The sequence below is a fragment of the Ranitomeya variabilis genome, chromosome 2 (assembly GCF_051348905.1).
Source record: "Ranitomeya variabilis isolate aRanVar5 chromosome 2, aRanVar5.hap1, whole genome shotgun sequence".
Taxonomy (NCBI): Eukaryota; Metazoa; Chordata; class Amphibia; order Anura; family Dendrobatidae; genus Ranitomeya; species Ranitomeya variabilis.
Window position 1 is genome coordinate 1,004,393,808 of NC_135233.1, and position 21,555 is coordinate 1,004,415,362.

The 21,555-nt window shown below is 40.9% G+C and overlaps 1 protein-coding gene across 1 annotated transcript in view; it reads left to right on the top strand.

Annotated features, from left to right (window-relative positions):
• Window positions 1-3,132: 3,132 nt before the first annotated feature.
• The window catches only part of LOC143808494 (galactose-3-O-sulfotransferase 2-like), a 41,783-nt gene continuing 23,360 nt past the window's right edge, over window positions 3,133-21,555 (top strand). Inside the window, exons 1-2 of the mRNA XM_077291221.1 lie at window positions 3,133-3,274; window positions 5,526-5,633. Coding sequence (XP_077147336.1) covers window positions 3,246-3,274; window positions 5,526-5,633 — 137 coding nt within the window. The 5' untranslated portion in view covers window positions 3,133-3,245. The remainder of the gene's footprint in view (window positions 3,275-5,525; window positions 5,634-21,555) is intronic.

The window sequence follows — 21,555 nt, forward strand, 5'->3', positions numbered from 1 at the left end:
AGGGATGTTTTGTAGGTTAAACACTTTATTTGACATTTTTTTCTGTTCTTAAATTGTCAAGCTCCTATAGGATTGTGAATCTTAGGATTTGTCACAGCAGGAGAATGGGAGAACCTTGCAGGAGAAACTTCAACATCATCAAGTGAGGGACCAAAACTATGACATGCCAACTGTGACATGCTGGTGACAGCATTCTGGTGATCTCTTATTGCCAGGCAAGTTTCTCTTCTCCCTCCCTATAGTCATTAAAAATAACAATTGACTTCTAACTTAAGGTAGATCTCTGGCCATCTGCATCAGCAGCTGAACACAGATTTTAGCAGAAAGAAGTACTACTTAGGCTCCTTTGTGGTATCCAAAGGAGACATGCTGATCGTCTCGTGACTCTCAGGACTTTGTTCACTTAGCCAGCTGCTATGTCACATAATATGATTCATGTATCAAAAGGAAGAATTATTAATAGTGATGAGCGAGTATACTCTGTTGCTCGGGTTTTCCCAAGCACGCTCGGGTGGTCTCCGAGTATTTGTTAGTGCTCGGAGATTTAGTTTTTGTTGATGCAGCTGCATGATTTACAGCTACTAGCCAGCCTGAGTACATGTGGGGGTTGCCTGGTTGATAGGGAATTCCCACATGTAATCAAGCTGTCTAGTAGCTGCAAATCATTCAGCTGCAGCAACGAAAACTAAATCTCCGAGCACTCACAAATACTCGGAGACCACCCGAGCAACGAGTATACTCGCTCATCACTAGTTATTAACCCATTCATTCCGTGATCATTTTCAATTTTTGTTTTTTCCTCCCCTTCGTTCAAGAGCCATAATTTTTTATTTTTCCGTTAATATAGTCTTATGAGGGTTTGGTCTTTTTTGCGTGATGAGTTGTAATTTTGAAAATTTCAAATGCTTTGAGATTGAGAAAAAAATGCAATTCCACATTGTTTTTAATGGTTTTTATTTACTATTTGGACTATATGGTAAAACTGACCTGGTTATATTATTCTCCATGTCAGTACGTGTGCACAGATACCAAACATACATTTTATTTCTTTATTTAAATGTTGAAAAACTATTCGGAAATTCGTAAAGCAAAAAAAACTTTTCTTGTGTCGCCATTTTCTGAGGCCCATAACACTTTCAATTTTCAGGAAATGGGGCTGTGTGAGGGCTTATTTTTTGCACCTTGAGTTGACATTTTTACAGATACAATTTTGGGGTAGCTATGATGTTTATATCGCCTCTTATTGCATTTTAATGCAATGTTGCAGCAGCCAAAAGAGCGTAATTCTGGAGTTTCGATTTTTTTTCTCAATAAGCCGTTTACTGATCGGATTAATTTATTTGATATTTTCATAGATCGGACTTTTACAAATGCAGTGATACCAAATATATGTATTTTTATTGTTTTACTGTTTTATGTTTAATGGGGGAAAAAAGAGGGTGATTTGACCTCTAGTGTTTTTTAAAATTTTCTTCCTATTTTAAAAGCATTTTGTTTTTACTTTTCACTGTATTTAAATAGTTCCCTTAGGGGACTTGAAGCTGCAATCGTCTGATCGATTGGGCTATACATCAGCACTGCTATGGATAGTGAAAATCACGATCTCCTATATAAATGCCAGCTAAACGACGGCTTTCAAAGGAGGATCGTAATGACAGTCACGGGGGTCTTCAACAAACCCCCACCTGTGTGACTACAGACTTATGAATCCCCCCAGTGCAAGCATTGTGCACTGTGTGGATTTTCTGGTTCCTGACTAGTGACTGGAGGGTATATATGAGTTATACATACTCCCGGACAGTGGGCGCGACCTCGCTTTCATACACCCACTGCATGGCCTCGTCACTGGACAGAGCACGGCTTTGCTCAATACAAGTATTTGGAAGCAAGGCAGCACCCACTGGCCTCGAATATGTATAGCTCATACATACCTGACTCAGTACATACGCTGGGGGGATTCATAAGTCTGCAGTCACACATAGTGACTGCAGACTTATAGATTTGGACCGGACAATCCCTTTAACGAAGGCTGCTCTCAGTAGCACCAGCATCATGTGGTCTGGCATTGTCATGTTGAAAACGGATCACTGTACTGTCTATAAGTGATAAACCAAAAGGGGGGCATATAATAAACAAGCTCCACCATATGAGACTTAAAGAAAACCGAAGGAAAATGGACAACTGTTCTAGGTAAAAAAAATAATAATTTTTATTCACAAAGTATTATATAAATAAGCAAATGGAATCAAGGCAGAAACAATTAAAAACAGGAGACGACACCACAGTGCCACTTCCGTGCAGGAAATAGATAGCAATTAGTTGAAAAACAGTCTATCTATAAAACTACGCAACTCAATCAGAATAAATATAAATAGTAGTATTTCTATACAGGCAATGTAAGAGATATTGGAGATAATATTTCATGAAAAGTTTTATATATACAGTATATAGTCTCAGTGACATAATGCTAGTCAATATACAACTGCAACCAATAAAACAAATGTAGGAACCTTGATAGTAAGAATTAGCTCAAAAATGCCACTATGTCAAGAATTTAGGATGAAGTGCCTAATGCCATAGTACAAAAAGTAATAATGTATCATAAATGTGGGTGTCCAATAGGCAAATACAGAGTTCAATCATATATAAGCCACACATACAAACATTGCTGCACCAAGACAAAGCAAACACATAGATGTCCAACAGTATAGATCAGAATGGTGAAGTAGATAGACCGACCTGCTGAGGACGTGGGAGAGAGGTACCCCAACGCACGTTTCGCACTCTGCTTCTTTCCTGCACGGACGTGGCACTATGGTGTCACCTCCTGTTTTTACCTGTCTATAAGTGGTTGCTGCTCACTGTTGGCAGGCGTACAATGCCAGGCCTTCATAGTATGGCAGCTACGAATTCATATATATTTATATAATAAGAATTTATGAGCTTCTGTTTATTGACAATTCATCAACAGTGAAATATTCAGTATAGGTGTATATTACATTTCAACTGCTGGTCCATGTAGAGAAGTTACTCATTAATTTTAATATTGACGTCTTGGTTGGTCAGTGATAATGGCATTATGACAAGGTGTAATCTTCTATCTGACAGTAAAAGGGTGGAGTGATCCAAAGGAAGGTACATGGAGATATAAGAATAAAGTTCAAAAGATAATATAAAGGTCACTCAATTTTTCTGAGAGACAACAACAAGCATAAGAGGAACTGAAATTTTCTAAGGATACTGTTATGGCACATAACTGGAAAACAAGACTCAGGTAAATGTATTAAATCCTTATCATCATATGATCACACAGCAGAATCGTTATATGGGTAGCTACAGCATTAATCTGAATGACATTTTCAGAGATCCATGCACTTACTGCAGAAATAACACAACATTTATGGAAAAGCTATACATGAATCTTTAGGATTCACTTCTGGGAAAAATTCTGGGGCTTAAATAGATATCCATATACATGTCTTGGTCATAGAGCCCGCTGTACTGACAAACATCAATAAAACACATAAAACACGTCTTTACCAAGGCAGTTCTCATGATTATAGCTTGGGAGTCAAAGTTTTAAACAAAGTGTGCTAGAAATTTGCTTCAGTTTTTAAAAATGCCCATGGAATAGAATGAGTGAAGAGCTCTGCAGACTGTGCCCACTTGTAGTTCCCCAAAGTCAGTTGGGTGGTTGGAGAGTTGTGACGCGGGGGAAACAAGGGTATTTGGGGTGCCAGCTCTGAGGACTGTACTGTGTGTGATGTTAAGGTGGTGGAGGAAGAGGAGAGGCCACTTGATACAGCCTTCATCTACAAGGCGTACCGCTGTGCGGCTGCCAAAGAAAGGGAGTTGAGTAGCCAGTCCAGTAACAGATGTTGCCAGTGGTCTTTGTATAGGACGAGACGCTGTTTGTTCAGTAGAGCCTTCAGTAACATTACTACCCAACTCACATACACGTTGAACACCAAACCTATTCCCACTTCCACCATGACCTCGCTTTTCCCACTTACATTGGATGTACCCTTCCCCTCTTTTAACCAGCTGTTTCACAACCCTAGGCCCAGACCTGTCAGTCACCTGTCACTAAATTAATAATCAGTATGTATTAGCTGAGGTAGTGTGTCTGGACCTCACTATTAATAGAAAGGATTTAGAATCTGAAATGTGACCACACTATTAGCACAAAAGATTTGGATCCTATCTATCTGAACTAGTATCTGACTACTTGCAGGAGCAGCCTCTGTGCGCTGTTACACTGACAAAATAGTGCAAAAATAACATATCCGTTTTTAACATGGAGAGGGACATATGACTTCAGCAGCCAATGACAGCCCTTGGGTCTGGACATTGTGGATGGCTTCTGCACCGTGATTTATTGCTGAAATCTCCACACATTAAGTTAAAAAAAAATACAGTCCGCCGCTACTCTAATCTCTCCCCACCCCCTCATCAAAAATGTCCCCCCTGCTCATCAAACAGCACCACTATTCTAAACAAAATCCTAACAAAAGGATTAGTAGAAACTTGATCATTTACCAAACTTTGACCGAATTTCTTGTGAAGTCAGAGGTACAGTACACTCACTTCTATTCTTCACTCCTCAGGGCAATTATTTTCCAGTGGACCTCAACAATCAGCTCTGCACAGAGTCCTTGGCCATTTAAATAGTGGGGTAACAAAAGTTCAATGAATTTGTTCAGGATCCCTCTTATTTGGCAAGCTATAGCGCTTACCGAAAAAGCTGCAGAGGGAAACCGGCTTCCTTGATCACGCCGGCTGATCAGCTGATCGGCGCCACAGCTGCATGTGTCACGGCTGTGTGACAGTCACAACACATGCATGGAGAGCCACACAGATAATAGCTAATATGTAATAACACATTGACTGACTATTGATCAGGTCACTATCTCTGCGCAGTCTGTTGGCACACGGACAGCACAATGTCACGACAGCTTTAATTATCCCATAAATAAATATTGGCTAAAGAATTTAGGCATTTAAATGATACTTACAGATGTACCACTTCTCCTTATATCTTACCGGCATTTGCACTATTGTTTCAAAAGTGTAGAGTAAAGTTAAAGGGGTATTCCCAGCTCCAAGATCCTAAGCGACATAGCGAATCAGAAGAACTATACTACATTTCTAAATGGATGTATTTTTGCTAATATAATTAATCTTACACATACTACATATTTGGGTAGGATCTTGGAGATGGGTATACCCCTTTAACAGAGAAGCCTTGTTATAAATGTGGGATAAAAAGGGCTTAATACAAACAAACATTTATAATGCACTTTCCTAACAATGGACTCAGAAAGCGGTCGAAGGAATAAATTAGTTTTGATAATGTCCGATGTAATGGGCAGGCTTGATATTTTTCTTTAGTCTCTTTGATTAATCCAGGTAAGGCATGCCAAAGAGAGGGGTATGTGCAACAAAAGGGTTTGCCTCCAACTGTTGTAAGCTGGATCCTGGGTATGCACACTATGGACATTAATACATTTTGGTTTGTCTTTCAGGTTTGCTCATAGTAACAGTCAGCATCTGAAAATCTTCGGTGTCCTTTTACTAATAACAATAGTATTATTTTTGACCTGGCAAGTGTTGAAAAGCAGCGAGTCAGAAAGGTGAGAGAACAATTGTATATAAAAGTCTAATCTACTATATAATTGTCTAAGGGTCACTTCCGTCTTTCTATCTACCTGTCTTTCTTTCTGTCTGTCACGGATATTCATTGGTCGCGGCCTCTGTCTGTCATGGAATCCAAGTCGCTGATTGGTCTCGCCAGCTGCTTGTCATGGCTGCCGTGGCCAATCAGCGACGGCCACAATCCGATTAGTCCCTCCCTACTCCCCTGCAGTCAGTGCCCGGCGCCCGCTCCATACTCCCCGCAGTCACCGCTCACACAAGGTTAATGCCAGCGGTAATGGTCTGCGTTATGCCGCGGGTAACTCACTCCGTTACCGCCACAATTAACCCTGTGTGACTAAGTTTTTACTATTGATGCTGCCTATGCAGCGTCAATAGTAAAAACATCTAATGTTAAAAATAATTAAAAAAAAAAAAATCATTATATACTCACATTCCGCCGCCTTTCCCGCTCCTCACGACGCTCCGGTGACCACTCCATGCAAGCGGCAGGTTCCGGTGGCAAGGATGGTATGCGAGAAGGACCTGCCATGACGTCACAGTCATGTGACTGCAACATCATCACAGGTCCTGCACGCCTGCGCGAGAAGGACCTGCCATGACATCATGGTCATGTGACCGCGACGTCATCACACCCTGGGACCGGAAGCTGCTGCCTGCACCGCACACAGGCGACAGAACTACAAGGGGCCATTGGAAGGTGAGTATATGTTTATTTTTTATTTTTTAACCTGTGACATACGTGGCTGGGCAATATACTACGTGACTGGCCAATATACTACGTGGCTCTGTGCTGTACACTGTGTTCCAAATTATTATGCAAATTGGATTTAAGTGTCTTAAAGATTTAACTGTTTTGTTTTTCAAATAAACTCGTGGATGGTATTGTGTCTCAGGGCTCAATGAATCACTGAAATCAATCTTAAACACATGTGATAATTAGTTTTCCATGTGATTCTAATTAAAGGAAAACTGCTCAAAAATGATGTTCCACATTATTATGCAGGTCACAGGTTTCAAGCAATATGGGAAATAAAAAGGATCTCTCTGCTGCTGAAAAGCGTTAAATAGTGCAATGCCTTGGACAAGGTATGAACAAATTAAATATTTCACAAAAACTTAAGAGTGATCATCATACTCTGATGAGATTTGTGACTGAAACAGAGCACAGACAGAGTTCATGCAAATAAAAGCATAATGAGGAAGTTTTCTGGCAGACAAATTCATTGGATTAAGAGAGCAGCTGCCAAAATACCATTACAAAGCAGCAAACCGTTATTTGAAGCTGCTGGTGCGTCTGGAGTCCCTCGAACCTCAAGGTGTAGGATCCTTCAAAGGCTTGCTGTGGTGCATAAACCTACTATTCGGCCACTCCTAAACAGTGTTCACAAGCAGAAACGGTTGCAGTGGGCCCTGACATACATGAAGACTAATTTTCAAACAGTCTTGTTTACTGATGAGTGTTGAGCAACTCTGGACGGTCCAGATGGATGGAGTAGTGGATGGTTGGTGGATGGCCACCATGTCCCAACAAGGCTGCGACATCAGCAAGGAGGTGGAGGAGTCATGTTTTGGGTTGGAATCATGGGGAACCAGCTGGTAGGGCCCTTTAAGGTTCCTGAAGGTGTGAAAATGACCTCAGCAAAGTAAATAGAGTTTCTGACTGACAACTTTCTTCCACGGTCTAAAAAGCAGAAACGTGCCTTCAGGAACAAAATCATCTTCATGCATGAAAATGAAGACCTCTGAGTAACTGGCTGCTATGGGCATAAAAGGAGATAAACTCATGGTGTGGCCACCATCTTCCCCTGACCTCAACCCTATAGAGAACCTTTGGAGTATCATCAAACAAAAGATCTATGAGGGTGGGAGGCAGTTCACATCAAAACATCAGATCTGGGAGGCTATTCTGACTTCATGCAAAGAAATACAAGCAGAAACTCTCCATAAACTCACAAGTTAATGGATGCAAGAATTGTGAAGGTGATATCAATGAAGGGCTCCTATGTTAACATGTAACTTGGCCTGTTAGGATGTTTTGGAGTTAAATAGCTTTTTTGTTCAGTGAATGTGACCTCCTAATGCTGCAAATTCCACAAATGAGCATTTTCAGTTCTTTAAAACATATCAAATGTTTAGAAATTCTACTGTGCCTAATAATTTGGAACAGTGCATTTTGAGTTTTTATTCATTTTGGAGATTATACTGTTATCATTGGGAGGTTTCTTCAATAAAATTCGATGTATACTCTAACGGGTGATGGCTTTTATTAGACTGACTGTCATTTGCACTGACCATTTAGGAAAATCCGAGAAAAATGTCATTTGCATAATAATTTGGAACATAGTGTATACTACGTCGCTGTGCAATATATTACGTGGCTTTGTGCTTTATACTACGTCACTGGGCAATATACTACATGGACATGCATATTCTAGAATACCCAATGCGTTAGAATCGGGAATCGGGCTACCATCTAGTGTTAAGAAAAATATATACCACAATGATAACACAACTATTAACACATAATAGTTACCATATGTTTATGAAGAGATATAGGGTGAAGCTATTAGGCAAAAATCTGGGGCAGTGGAATTAATAACTACAAATGTGGAAAAATATTCAATAATTACAAGTAACAGGAAGCACAAGCCTTTACAATGTAAAGTAGCATGTACAACAAATAAAATTAGGATATTAGTGATTGTCCACATTTTCTGCCACGCTGAATGCACTTTGGCAAATCATCAATAGCCACTGCTGGCAGCTCCCTTTGCTATTCCAGACTGATAACATCCTAAGACTATGTTCACACATTGCTTTTTTGCAGCTTTTTTTTCTTCAGCCAAAACCTGATCTCTTGTCAGTAGGGTTGAGCGACTTTTATTTTTATAGGATCGGGTCGGGTTTCACGAAACCCGACTTTCTCAAAAGTCGGGTCGAGTGAAATCGGCCGATCCTATAAAAAAGTCGGGGTCGGGGTCGGCCGAAACACGAAACCCAATGCAGTGCAATGGGATACTATGGTTCCCAGGGTCTGAAGGAGAGGAAACTCCTTCAGGCCCTGGGATCCATATTAATGTGTAAAATAAAGAATAAAAAATAAAAAATATTGATATACTCACCCTCGGACGCGCCCTGGTACTAACCGGCAGCCTTCCTTCCTAAGAATGAGCGTGTGAATGACCTGCGGTGACGTCGCGGCTTGTGATTGGTCGCGTGAGCGGTCACATGGGCGGTCACGCGACCAATCACAAGCCGCAACGTCATCTAAGGCCCTTCACGCGCTCATTCTTAGGAAGGAAGGCTGCCAGAAAGAAGCAGGGCACGTCCGAGGGTGAGTATATTCCTATTAGGTATATACTCACCCTCGGACGCGCCCTGCTTCTTTCCGGCAGCCTTCCTTCCTAAGAATGAGCGCGTGAAGGGCCTTAGATGACGTCGCGGCTTGTGATTGGTCGCGTGACCGCCCATGTGACCGCTCACGCGACCAATCACAAGCCGCGACGTCACCGCAGGTCATTCACGCGCTCATTCTTAGGAAGGAAGGCTGCCAGTTAGTACCAGGGCGCGTCCGAGGGTGAGTATATCAATATTTTTTATTTTGATTCTTTATTTTACACGTAAATATGGATTCCGATACCGATTCCCGATATTGCAAACATATCGGATTCAGAAGATCGCCGACCTCATGGCCGACGCCACACAGGGGTCAAAAGTCGTCGACTTCTGAAAATGGCCGACCCGTTTCGCTCAACCCTACTTGTCAGTAAAAAAAAAAAGCTAGAGACAAAAATCAGGTTTTGCTGGCTTTTTTGCTGATTTTCTTTATGCATTTTTTGCTGCGTTTTTGAAGATCCCAAAGATTAGCTTTGTTTCAACAATTAGTGATGAGCAAACCGAACACTGTAACTGTACCGAATACCTAGTATCCATGCACAAACCCCGAACTCAGACTATATAAAAATGTAATACGATATGGATAAGAAATATGATGAATTTTGAACAAGTTTTTGAGCCTTTTATATCATCTAAATGTACCCAAGAATATGTAATACCCTATGGGTGATCAATATAATACTGATAAATATTTTACCAAGTTTTTGAGGCTTTTATACCAACGAAATGTAATCCATACCACATAATAGTCTATAGATGAGAAATATAATACCGATACATTTTGAACAAGTTTTTTAAGCCTTTTATATCAACGAAATGTACTTAAGAAAATTAAATATCCCATGAGTGAGCAATATGATAAAGATAAATTTGGAGCACGTTCTTTGAGGCTTATATAGCAACTAAATGTACCCAAGAAGATGTAATACCCTATGGGTGAGCAATATAATACTGATACATTTTTTTCCAAGTTTTTTGAGGCTTTTATACCAACGAAATATACTCCATACCATGGAACAGTCTATAGATGAGCAATATAATACCAATAAATTTTGAACAAGTTTTTTGAGCCTTTTGTATCAGCGAAATGTATTTAAGAAAATGTAATATCCCATGAGTGAGCAATATGATAAATATAAATCTGAAATATGTTCTTTGAGGCTTATATAGCAACTGTGTGTACCCAAGAAGATGTAATACCCTATGGTACAGATAAATTTTGATCAAGTTTTGTTAGGGTTTTATACCAAGGAAATGTATTTCAGACCAAGGAATAGTTTATGGGTGATCAATATAATAACGATAACATTTTGAAAACGTTTTTGTAGGGTTATATACCAAAGAAATGTACACAAGAAAAACTTAACCCCTTTACCCCCAAGGGTGGTTTGCATGTTAATAACCAGGCTAATTTTTACAATTCTGACCACTGTCCCTTTATGAGGTTATTACTCTGGAACGCTTCAACGGATCCAAGTGATTCTGACATTGTTTTCTCGTGACATATTGCACTTTAACCCCTCTACCCACAAAGGTGGTTTGCACGTTAATAACCAGGCCAATTTTTACAATTCTGACCACTGTCACTTTATGTAGTTAAAACTCTGGAATGCTTTAACGGATCCTGGTGATTGTGGGAATGTGGGAAAAAATAAACATTTACCTTTTTTTCACAAAAAATTTACTTCAGATCCAATTTTTTTTTATTTTTGCAAGGGTAACCTCAAAAAATGGACCCCAACATTTGGGAGAAAACTACTGTTTGGGTGCACAGCAGAGCTCGGAAGGAAAGGAGCACCATTTGACTTTTTGAATGTAAAATTTCCTGGAATCATTAGCAGTCACCATATTCCATTTGGAGAGCCCCTGATGTGCCTAAACAGTGGAAACCCCCCACAAGTGACCCAATTTGGGAAACTAGACACCTCAAGAAATGTAGTGAGCAGGACCTTGAACCCCCAGGTGCTTCACAAAAGTTTATAAAGTTGTTCTGTGAAAATAATAAAATCACATTTTCCCCACAAAAATGTTATTTTAGCCCCAAATTTTGCATTTTCACAAGAGAAACAAGAGAAATTGCACCATATAATTTGTAGTTCAATTTCTCCTGAGTACGCCGATACTCCATTTGAGGGAGAAAACTACTGTTTGGTCACACTGCAGGGCTCAGAAGGGAAGGAACGTCATTTGACTTTTTGAATGTAAAATTTTCCTAAAATCATTAGCGGATGTCATGTCCCATTTGGAGGCCCCCTGATGTGCCTAAACAGTAGAAACCCCCCATAAGTAACCCATTTTGGAAACTAAACCACACATAGAATGTATTTAGATGTGTGGTGAGCACCTTGAACCTCGAGGTGCTTCACAGAAGTTCATACCGCTGGACCGTGAAAATAATAAAATCACATTTTCCCCACAAAAATGTTATATTAGCCCCAAATTTTGCATTTTCATAAGGGTAACAGGAGAAATTGCACCATACAATTAGTTGTGCAATTTCTCCTGAGTACGCCGATACCACATATGTGCGGGGACTACTACTTTTAAGGCACAGTGCAAAGCTCAGAAGAGAAGAGGCGCCATATTGGAGTTCAGATTTTGCTGGAATGGTTTGAGGGTGCCATGTCACGCTTGGCAGAGCCCCTAAGGTGCAGAACAACAGAAACCCCCTAAATGTCATTTTACAAACTATACTGCTCAATTAATTTATCTAGGGGTCCATTGATCATGTTGACACCACATGTGCCTCACAGAATTTTATACCATTGAGTGGTGAAGAAAGAATAGTTACATTTCTTCCGCTAAAAGTTTTTAATTTTTCTAAAAGCTAATAGGACATTGTTTACAACAAACTGAGATCCATTTTTTCATGAGTGCACCAACACCCTACATGTAATCGGGAAATATTTTTCAGGCACAGTGAAGAGCTCAGAAGGCAAGGAGTACCATATTTTACTGTTATTGTTTGCAGGTGCCATGACCCAATGGAAGAGCCCATGATGTGCCAGAACAGCTAACCCCCCATAAGTGACCCCATTTTACAAACTATACCTCTCAATGAATTCACATAGGGGTGCAGTGATCATATTGATAACACGGGTGTGTCACAGAATTTTATAACAGTGGCAGTGAGGAAAAAATAACTACATTTTTACCACCAAAATATTGTTTTAGCACTAGATTTTACTTTTTCACACAAGAAGTGGGTAAAAATAGCACCATAATTTGTACCACATTTTCTACTGAACGTGGCAATACCCCATATGTGGCTGTACAATACTACTTAGCCATACGGAGAGACTCAGGAGGAACAGAGCGCTATTTGCTTCCTCACGATTTTCCTAGAACAGTTTGAGGACTCCATGTACAGAGCCCCTAATTGCTAGAAGAACAGAATTCCCCCTCAAGTGACGCCATTATGGAAATTATTCCATTTTGGGAATTTATCAACAGGTGTAGTGCCGATTTTGACTCCATGGGTATTTTTCAGAAACAAGCAGCAATGAATGTTGACGAGTGGAAATTGCAAACTGACATTGTAATGACCAATTCACTGTAGTAACCAGTACGTTGCAGTCACCAGTACGTTATGCCCAGCCCTTGCTTCTGGAGACATGCCCCTGTAAGATAGGTGGGCTCTCATCACTACAGAAATGCCAAACATGTGGATGCTATATGTGGTTTAGCTACACTGTGGGACTCAGAAGGGTTGAGGCATTTGGATTTGGGAGCCGAGAATTTGCTGAATTTCTTTTGAAGGGTGAGGAGCCATATCGCTTTTCCAAAGCTTTTCTACTGCAAGTAACGTGGAAGCCCCCTATTTATCCATTAACAGATTACAGACCTGAGTGGGGACTTGCGTTCATTGTGAATTGAGTTGAAGCTTTTTTGGGAGAACATTTTAGATAACATTTGGGATCACATTTATCCTGCGCTCTACACTGAGCACTTATTTTGGGGTTTCCATCTAAATCTCTGAGTGTCATGATTAAGATGAAACCTCCAAGGGATCCATTCACTATAATGAGGCAGCAGAGTTACTCTGGACTCCATCTGGCCTCTGTTCAGTGGTGTCCTTCTTTTCATAAATGCATAAAATTGTGGCTGACAGCAATTCTATGCAATTCTAAAAAGGCCGACACTGCCGGATCACAGGCCATCTGCCTCATTATAGAGAATTTTCTTCCAGTGGTTCCATCTAAATCACGTATTTCAGAGGTTTACACGGAAACCCCGGTGTAAGCGCTCAGCGCAGAGCGTAGGAGAAATATGCGCTGAGCCTTACTGCGATCTTTGGGAGGCAGCATGAAAAAATGAACAGCAGGTGAAGTATTACTTTTATTTATTTTTTATGATGCTCCTCATGCGGTATAAGTGGTTAGGCGAATTTATTCTTCAGGTCGGTGCGATTACAGTGATACCAGATTTATAGCGGGTTTCTACGTTTGGCTGCTGTCACGCACTAAAAGATGCATTTTAATGTAAAAACTAGTTTCTTGCATCACCTTATTTTGAGAGCTGCAATTTTCCATATTTTGGCAGACAGAGTCATGTGATGCCCTGTTTTTTGCGGGACGAGTTGACATTTTTATTGGTACCATTTTCAGACATTTCTATTCTGATTTTTGAGAGGCAGAATGTACATTTTCTTTTTTGGGGGGGTTATGTCATTCCGCGTGTGGTAAAATTGATAAGGCAGTTTTATCACAATTAGTTTTGCATCGTTTTATTCTTAGAGCTATAACATTTTTATTTTTCTGCTGATGGAGCTGTATGATGAGTTTTTTTGCGGGACAAAAAGACATTTTCAGCAGTACCATGTTTATTAATATCCTTAATAATAAATAATAATAATCTTTATATAGCGCTAACATATTCCACAGCGCTTTACAGTTTGCACACATTATCATCGCTGTCCCCGATGGGGCTCACAATCTAATTTCCTTATCAGTATGTCTTTGGAATGTAGGAGGAAACCGGAGAACCCGGAGGAAACCCACGCAAACACGGGGAGAACATACAAACTCTTTGCAGATGTTGTCCTTGGTGGGATTTGAACCCAGGACTCCAGCGCTGCAAAGCTACAGTGCTAACCACTGAGCCACCGTGTTGCCCTTTTTATTTCGTTTTATTCCACTTTTTGTTTGGTGGTATGATTATAAAGCATTGTTTACTGCCTTGTTTTTTATTTATTTTTTATGGTGTTTACTAAAAAGGTTAACTAGTGGGACAGTTTTATAGGTCAGGTCATTCTGGATGCGGTGATGCCAAATATATGTACTTTTTGTTTATTTTTTTCATACAAATACAGCTCTGGTAAAAATTAAGACACCACTGCAAAATGTTGTTTGTCTGATTTTTCTTTTGTATAGGTATATTTTTGAGTAAAATGTAAAGTGTTCTTTTATTCTATAAACTTCTGACAACATGTCTCCAAATTTCCAAGCAATAAATTTAGTATTTTTTTCTGAAAAAGAAAAGTGGTCAAAAATTAAAACAAAAAGTGCTTTGAGACCTCAAATAATGCAAAGAAAACAAGTTAATAATCATATAGAAACAACGATACTAATGTTTTAACTCAGGAAGAGTTCAGAAATCAATATTTTTGTGGAATAACCATGATTTTTAATCACAGCTTTCATGCGGCTTGGCATGCTTTCCACCAGTCTTTCACACTGCTTCTGGTGCAAAAATTGAAGCAGTTCTTCTTTGTCTGATGGCTTGTGACTATCCATCATCCTCTTGATTACATTCCGGAGGTTTTCAATGGGGTTCAGGTCTGGAGATTGGGCTGCCCATGACAGGGTTTTGATGTGGTGGTCTCTTAATTTTTGCCAGAGCTGTATTTATTTATGGGTACAATATTTTAGATTTTTTTTTGGTACAAGGAAGGGACGCAACACCGGGAGAAAAAGTGGTGGCTGGGGACCTAGTACCAAGAGATGGCTGTCTTCAATTATCAGCAGAAATCATCCATGTCTACCAGCCTAAATGGCAACATTCCACTACTACCCTCCGCTACATTTCCCTTGTTTGAGGTGCACTCCTTCCGCATCCATACCCCCTCCAACCTCCAGCTGGCTGACATCTACCGCCCCCCAAAACTAGCCATCTCCACCTTTCTCGACTACTTCACCACCTGATATACAAAAAAAGCAGGCAGCACTCCGTTTTCAGAAAAAATGCAGGACTTTTAATGAACCCACATGTCTCAGCGACGTTTTGGCTCGACTGAGCCTTTCTCAAGCAGTGAGTGTTACATCTTAGTGCATATATATAGGGATATTCTCATCATCCAATTAAGGTGCCATATTATACTTATGTTAACATACATTATTATATAAAGTGCTACTGTGCTTAAGTGTTCATATCAATACTTAGTGATTTATTGTTCTTATCCACAGTTACTTCTGCTTACCCACGAGGAGACATGCTGGTAATGGGGGACATCAGCGTTCTACCTTGCACACTGCGCATATCCCAGTATTTCCTCATACATCACGGCCATGTGAGCGGCTAGGGGCCAATCGGATGCAAAGGGCGGTATTTTGCATCCGGCGCATGCGCTGTAGCGTCTAAAAGCGCCATGTTGTGTGTGGCAACTACACATCAATTCATTATCGCCATCTTGGTTGTGGAACATCCTAATTTTTAGATATTACCACATTATAAAGCTACAGACAGCGGAATTTACACATATATGCGTTTATGCCGCCGATTAGCTTATTATTATATTACTTTAAAGGGAATATTATTTCAATCAGAATAACTCATTCAAGCTCCATATATGCCACACGGACTTTTTTGTGCTTCATCTCGCCTTGACCACCAGAGCAGACCTTATTACAGACCCCCTCCAGTGGTCACACAGTGTCAAGAGGGTGCATTACGCCATTTCTGGCAAAATTGCCTCACCTTATGACCTCTGTATAGCGTTAGCCACATAGTCCCGGCTACCATTTATACCATATCTACACACTCAGACATGTCATTATTCCATTTGAAAAAAATAGTAGCGTTTTATATGCAAAGACGTGGGACTGCTATGGGGGCCAATATGGCCCCCGCGTACGCGAATCTGGTCATGGAAGTCCTGGAGGAGGACCTCATCTATGTGTCTCACCACTTCCGACATGTTTTGGTGTGGTGGAGATACATAGATGATGTCTTCCTCCTGTGGACAGGGTCTCAGAGTGAACTGGAGAATTTTCATGAATATTTGAACACTATTAATGACACCATTAAATTCACATTGGTTATGTCTGAGGAAAGTATTCAGTTTCTTGATGTATTAGCCAGTCTAGATAAGGGAGAATTGAGTACTACACTTTTCGTAAAAAATACGGATAAAAACAATCTACTAGTATTTGATAGTCAACATCCACGGTCTATGATAAGATCCATTCCGCTAAGTCAGATGCTGAGAGTAAGGCGCATTGTTAAAAAGGAAGAAAATCTAGATATGGCGGTAGACTTGATGGTTAAGAAATTCATGAATAGAGGTTACCCTAGAAATCTGCTGGAAATGACTAAGAGGAAGGTATTACAAAAAAGCCGAACTGAACTCATACAGAAGGATATGAGAGAGAAGGATAAAAATAAAAATAGGTGTATTCCATTCGTCACCACATATGGAGAGGAGAGTAAGTTGGTGGCGAATGTAATAACGAAGCATTGGGGGATGTTGGGGAAATGCTTGCCGGATATCAAAGAGTTGAGATTGCCACCTCTATTTTCATACAAAAGGAATAAAAATATAAAAGATTATTTGATCAAATCAGATATAGGCCCCAGCAAGGTGAGTAGACAAATGTTCCTAACAGGTTCTCGTAAAAACGGTTGTTTCCCGTGCCTTAGTTGTGTGAATTGTACACATATGGACAAGGGGGATACCTTTGAGCACCCCGTAACAAGAAAGGAGTATACAATTAAACATTATCTGACATGCAACTCGGACTATGTTATTTATCTTTTAAGTTGTCCCTGCAATCTATGGTATATCGGGGAAACAACCTGTGAATTTAAAGTCAGGATGAACCAGCACCGATATACCATCAGAAAAAAGAGAACTGATCTACCTGTACCAAAGCACTTTATTGATTGTAATCACTCTGAAAGAGATTTAAGATTTAGAATTATAGATAGGGTGCCATTAAATAGGAGAGGTGGTGACAGAGAACAAGTGTTGAAGAAAAGGGAATTAATGTGGATCTACAAATTGAATACACTTAGACCCTCAGGATTGAATGTAGATTTTAAAATGCATGCAATTGTATAAAGAATAGTTTTTCATTCCTTTATAATGTGGTTGAAGGCTCTGATATGTTGTTTTTATAATTTTATAATTTTGAACTGATCTGTTAGGCTGTGTTCCTAATTTTATGTATGTTTTTACCTAGGTCATTCTGCTACCTATGATTGGCTACAAGATTCTGCCCTAGGAGATATGCGAGGATGGGGAGATATTAGGCGCTCTGCTGAAAAATGCTAAAAATGTTTAAAAAAATGTATTTTTTGTTAAAGTCTACGAGCCATGATTATGAAGTTAAGAGAGGCCAATGTATTAATAAAATATAATATTATATATCAACAATTTTTGCTGGTATCACTATATTAAGCTACTATTTTTTTCAAATGGAATAATGACATGCCTGAGTGTGTAGATATGGTATAAATGGTAGCCGGGACTATGTGGCTAACGCTATACAGGGGTCATAAGGTGAGGCAATTTTGCCAGAAATGGCGTAATGCACCCTCTTGACACTGTGTGACCACTGGAGGGGGTCTGTAATAAGGTCTGCTCTGGTGGTCAAGGCGAGATGAAGCACAAAAAAGTCCGTGTGGCATATATGGAGCTTGAATGAGTTATTCCGATTGAAATAATATTCCCTTTAAAGTAATATAATAATAAGCTAATCGGCGGCATAAACGCATATATGTGTAAATTCCGCTGTCTGTAGCTTTATAATGTGGTAATATCTAAAAATTAGGATGTTCCACAACCAAGATGGCGATAATGAATTGATGTGTAGTTGCCACACACAACATGGCGCTTTTAGACGCTACAGCGCATGCGCCGGATGCAAAATACCGCCCTTTGCATCCGATTGGCCCCTAGCCGCTCACATGGCCGTGATGTATGAGGAAATACTGGGATATGCGCAGTGTGCAAGGTAGAACGCTGATGTCCCCCATTACCAGCATGTCTCCTCGTGGGTAAGCAGAAGTAACTGTGGATAAGAACAATAAATCACTAAGTATTGATATGAACACTTAAGCACAGTAGCACTTTATATAATAATGTATGTTAACATAAGTATAATATGGCACCTTAATTGGATGATGAGAATATCCCTATATATATGCACTAAGATGTAACACTCACTGCTTGAGAAAGGCTCAGTCGAGCCGAAACGTCGCTGAGACATGTGGGTTCATTAAAAGTCCTGCATTTTTTCTGAAAACGGAGTGCTGCCTGCTTGTTTTGTATATTGATTGGAAGACGACCGGTGGACGGGTGGTCTATGGGCATTGCACCTGAAGCTAAGTATAAGAAGTTGTGCTGTTCCATTTTTTGGGGTATTACTTCACCACCTGGCTACTTCATTTCCTTTCTGCTAACATGCTCACTATCATCATGGGTGACTTCAACATCCCCATTGACACTTTCACCTCACCTGCCTCTAAACATTTATCACTGACTGCCTCCTTTGGCCTCACTCAATGGTCCTCTGCAGCCACTCAGAAAGATGGCCATACGCTGGACCTTATCTTCACCCACCTCTGTTCCCTTAATAATCTCACTAACTCACCCCTCCCCCTGTCTGACCACAACCTACTGACATTCTCTTCCCTCTCCTCTCCTAGTGCGCGACCCCCACTCCACAAGCTCACTCACTCTTGCAGAAATCTCAAACACCTCAATTTACACTCACTCTCTGAGTCCCTTCTCCCTCTTACAGACATAGCTTCCTTACATGACACAGATGCTGCTGCCACTTTATATAACACCACAATTACAGCAACATTCGATTCGGCCGCCCCCCTCGTGCACAGCAAAACTCGTACAATCAACAGACAACCCTGGCTGACCAGCCTGACTAAATAACTGAGATGGGCTTCTAGGGTTGCTGAGCGGAGATGGAAGAGATCCTGTACTGCCGAGCACTTTATCGCATACAAGCAGTCCCTCGCCAGCTTCAAATCCACGCTCACCGCCGCAAAACAAACTTACTTCTCATCTCTCATATCTTCCCTGTCTCACAACCCTAAGCAGCTGTTCAACACTTTCAATTCTCTACTCTACTGGGGGAGAAAACATGCTATACATCAAAAAAAGAGGGGCTATATGGACTCCTTAAATTGGTGTTGGTGCTGTGTGGTGGCCATTGTTGCTGTGGTTTTGTACTGGTGGCGTGGCGCGGTCTGGAGACACCGGGCCATCTGCCCTGCCAGTGCATTGCCTATGTGACAGTGGCCGCTGCACGGCTCCGCTCCGATTCGTCGTGAAGTGGCAGTGGGCTTCATACAGTCTGATCAGAATGTTACACTAAGAAACTCATGTTCAGTTATATATACATTTTTGCCTGGCGGCTTTAGATCAATGTATGATTTTTGGAGGTATGGTTCATGCTCTTTTTTGGGTTATTTATATTGTGACTAGTGTTGAGCGATACCGTCCGATACTTGAAAGTATCGGTATCGGAAAGTATCGGCCGATACCGGCAAAGTATCGGATCTAATCCGATACCGATACCCGATACCAATACAAGTCAATGGGACTCAAGTATCGGACGGTGTCCCTGATGGTTCCCAGGGTCTGAAGGAGAGGAAACTCTCCTTCAGGCCCTGGGAACCATATTAATGTGTAAAATAAAGAATTAAAATAAAAAATATTGCTATACTCACCTCTCCGAGGGAACCGGCAGCGTTGTTTGCTTAAAATGCGCGCTTTTATTTCCTTCCGTGACGTCACGGCTTGTGATTGGTCGCGTGCCGCCCATGTGGCCGCGACGCGACCAATCACAGCAAGCCGTGATGTAATTTCAGGTCCTGAATGCAGAAATAGGCATCAGGACCTGAAATTACGTCACGGCTTGCTGTGATTGGTCGCGTCACGGTCACATGGGCAGCACGCAACCAATCACAAGCCGTGACGTAATTTTAAAAATGCGCGCGTCTCCTGCCTCCCGTGACGTCACGGCTTGTGATTGGTCGCGTCGCCCATGTGACCGCGACGCGACCAATCACAAGCCGGAACGTAATTTTAAAATCATGAATGCCTAGAATTAGGCATTGAGGACCTGAAAATTACGTCACGGCTTGCTGTGATTGGTCGCGTCTCGGCCACATGGGCGGCACGCGACCAATCACAAGCCGTGACGTCACGGAAGGAAGTAAAAGCGCGCATTTTAAGCAAACAACGCTGCCGGTTCCCTCGGTGAGGTCCAGGCTGCGTCGGAGAGGTGAGTATAGCAATATTTTTTATTTCAATTCTTTCTTTTACACATTAATGTTGTTTCGATACCGATACCCGATACCACAAAAGTATCGGATCTCGGTATCGGAATTCCGATACCCGCAAGTATCGGCCGATACCCGATACTTGCGGTATCGGAATGCTCAACACTAATTGTGACAAAGTAATTGGCAAAGTGCTGGGGGGGACATACGTTTCACTGAAGCTATTAGTTTCAGTGATCTGAAGAAGTTTGTTCCATTACACTATGTGTTGAGAGGGATTAATTGGCTATTTTAAGCACTGGGTTTTTGTGGACAACTATAGAGTAGGTGGGAGGTTGTCCACCTTATCGCCACCCCAGGGTGTGGTCCAGAGAAGTGTTCATGCTAACCTGAACCGTGTGTTTTGCTAACCCTGAGCGGACAGATCCCAACTACCACAAGCACTGTACTTTGTTTTGTTTTCCCCGTTTCTGCCCAAAGGGCCGTGTTTATTTTTACATCCCCATGGTTTATGCTGCTATATATATAAATAAATATACAGTGCCTTGCGAAAGTATTCAGCCCCCTGGAACTTTTCAACCTTTTCCCACATATCATGCTTCAAACATAAAGATACCAAACGTAAATTTTTGGTGTAGAATCAACAACAAGTGGAACACAATTGTGAAGTTGAACGAAATTTATTGCTTATTTTATCTTTTTGTGGAGATTCAAAAACTGAAAAGTGGGGTGTGCAATATTGTTCGGCCCCTTTACTTTCAGTGCAGCAAACTCACTCCAGAAGTTCATTGTGGATCTCTGAATGATCCAATGTTGTCCTAAATGCCTAATGATGATAAATATAATCCGCCTGTGTGTAATCAAGTCTCCGTATAAATGCACCTGCTCTGTGATAGTCTCAGGGTTCTGTTTGAAGCACAGAGAGCATCATGAAGACCAAGGAACACAACAAGCAGGTCCATCATACTGCTGTGGAGAAGTTTAAAGCCGGATTTGGACACAAAATGTTTTCCAAAACTTTAAACATCCCAAGGAGCA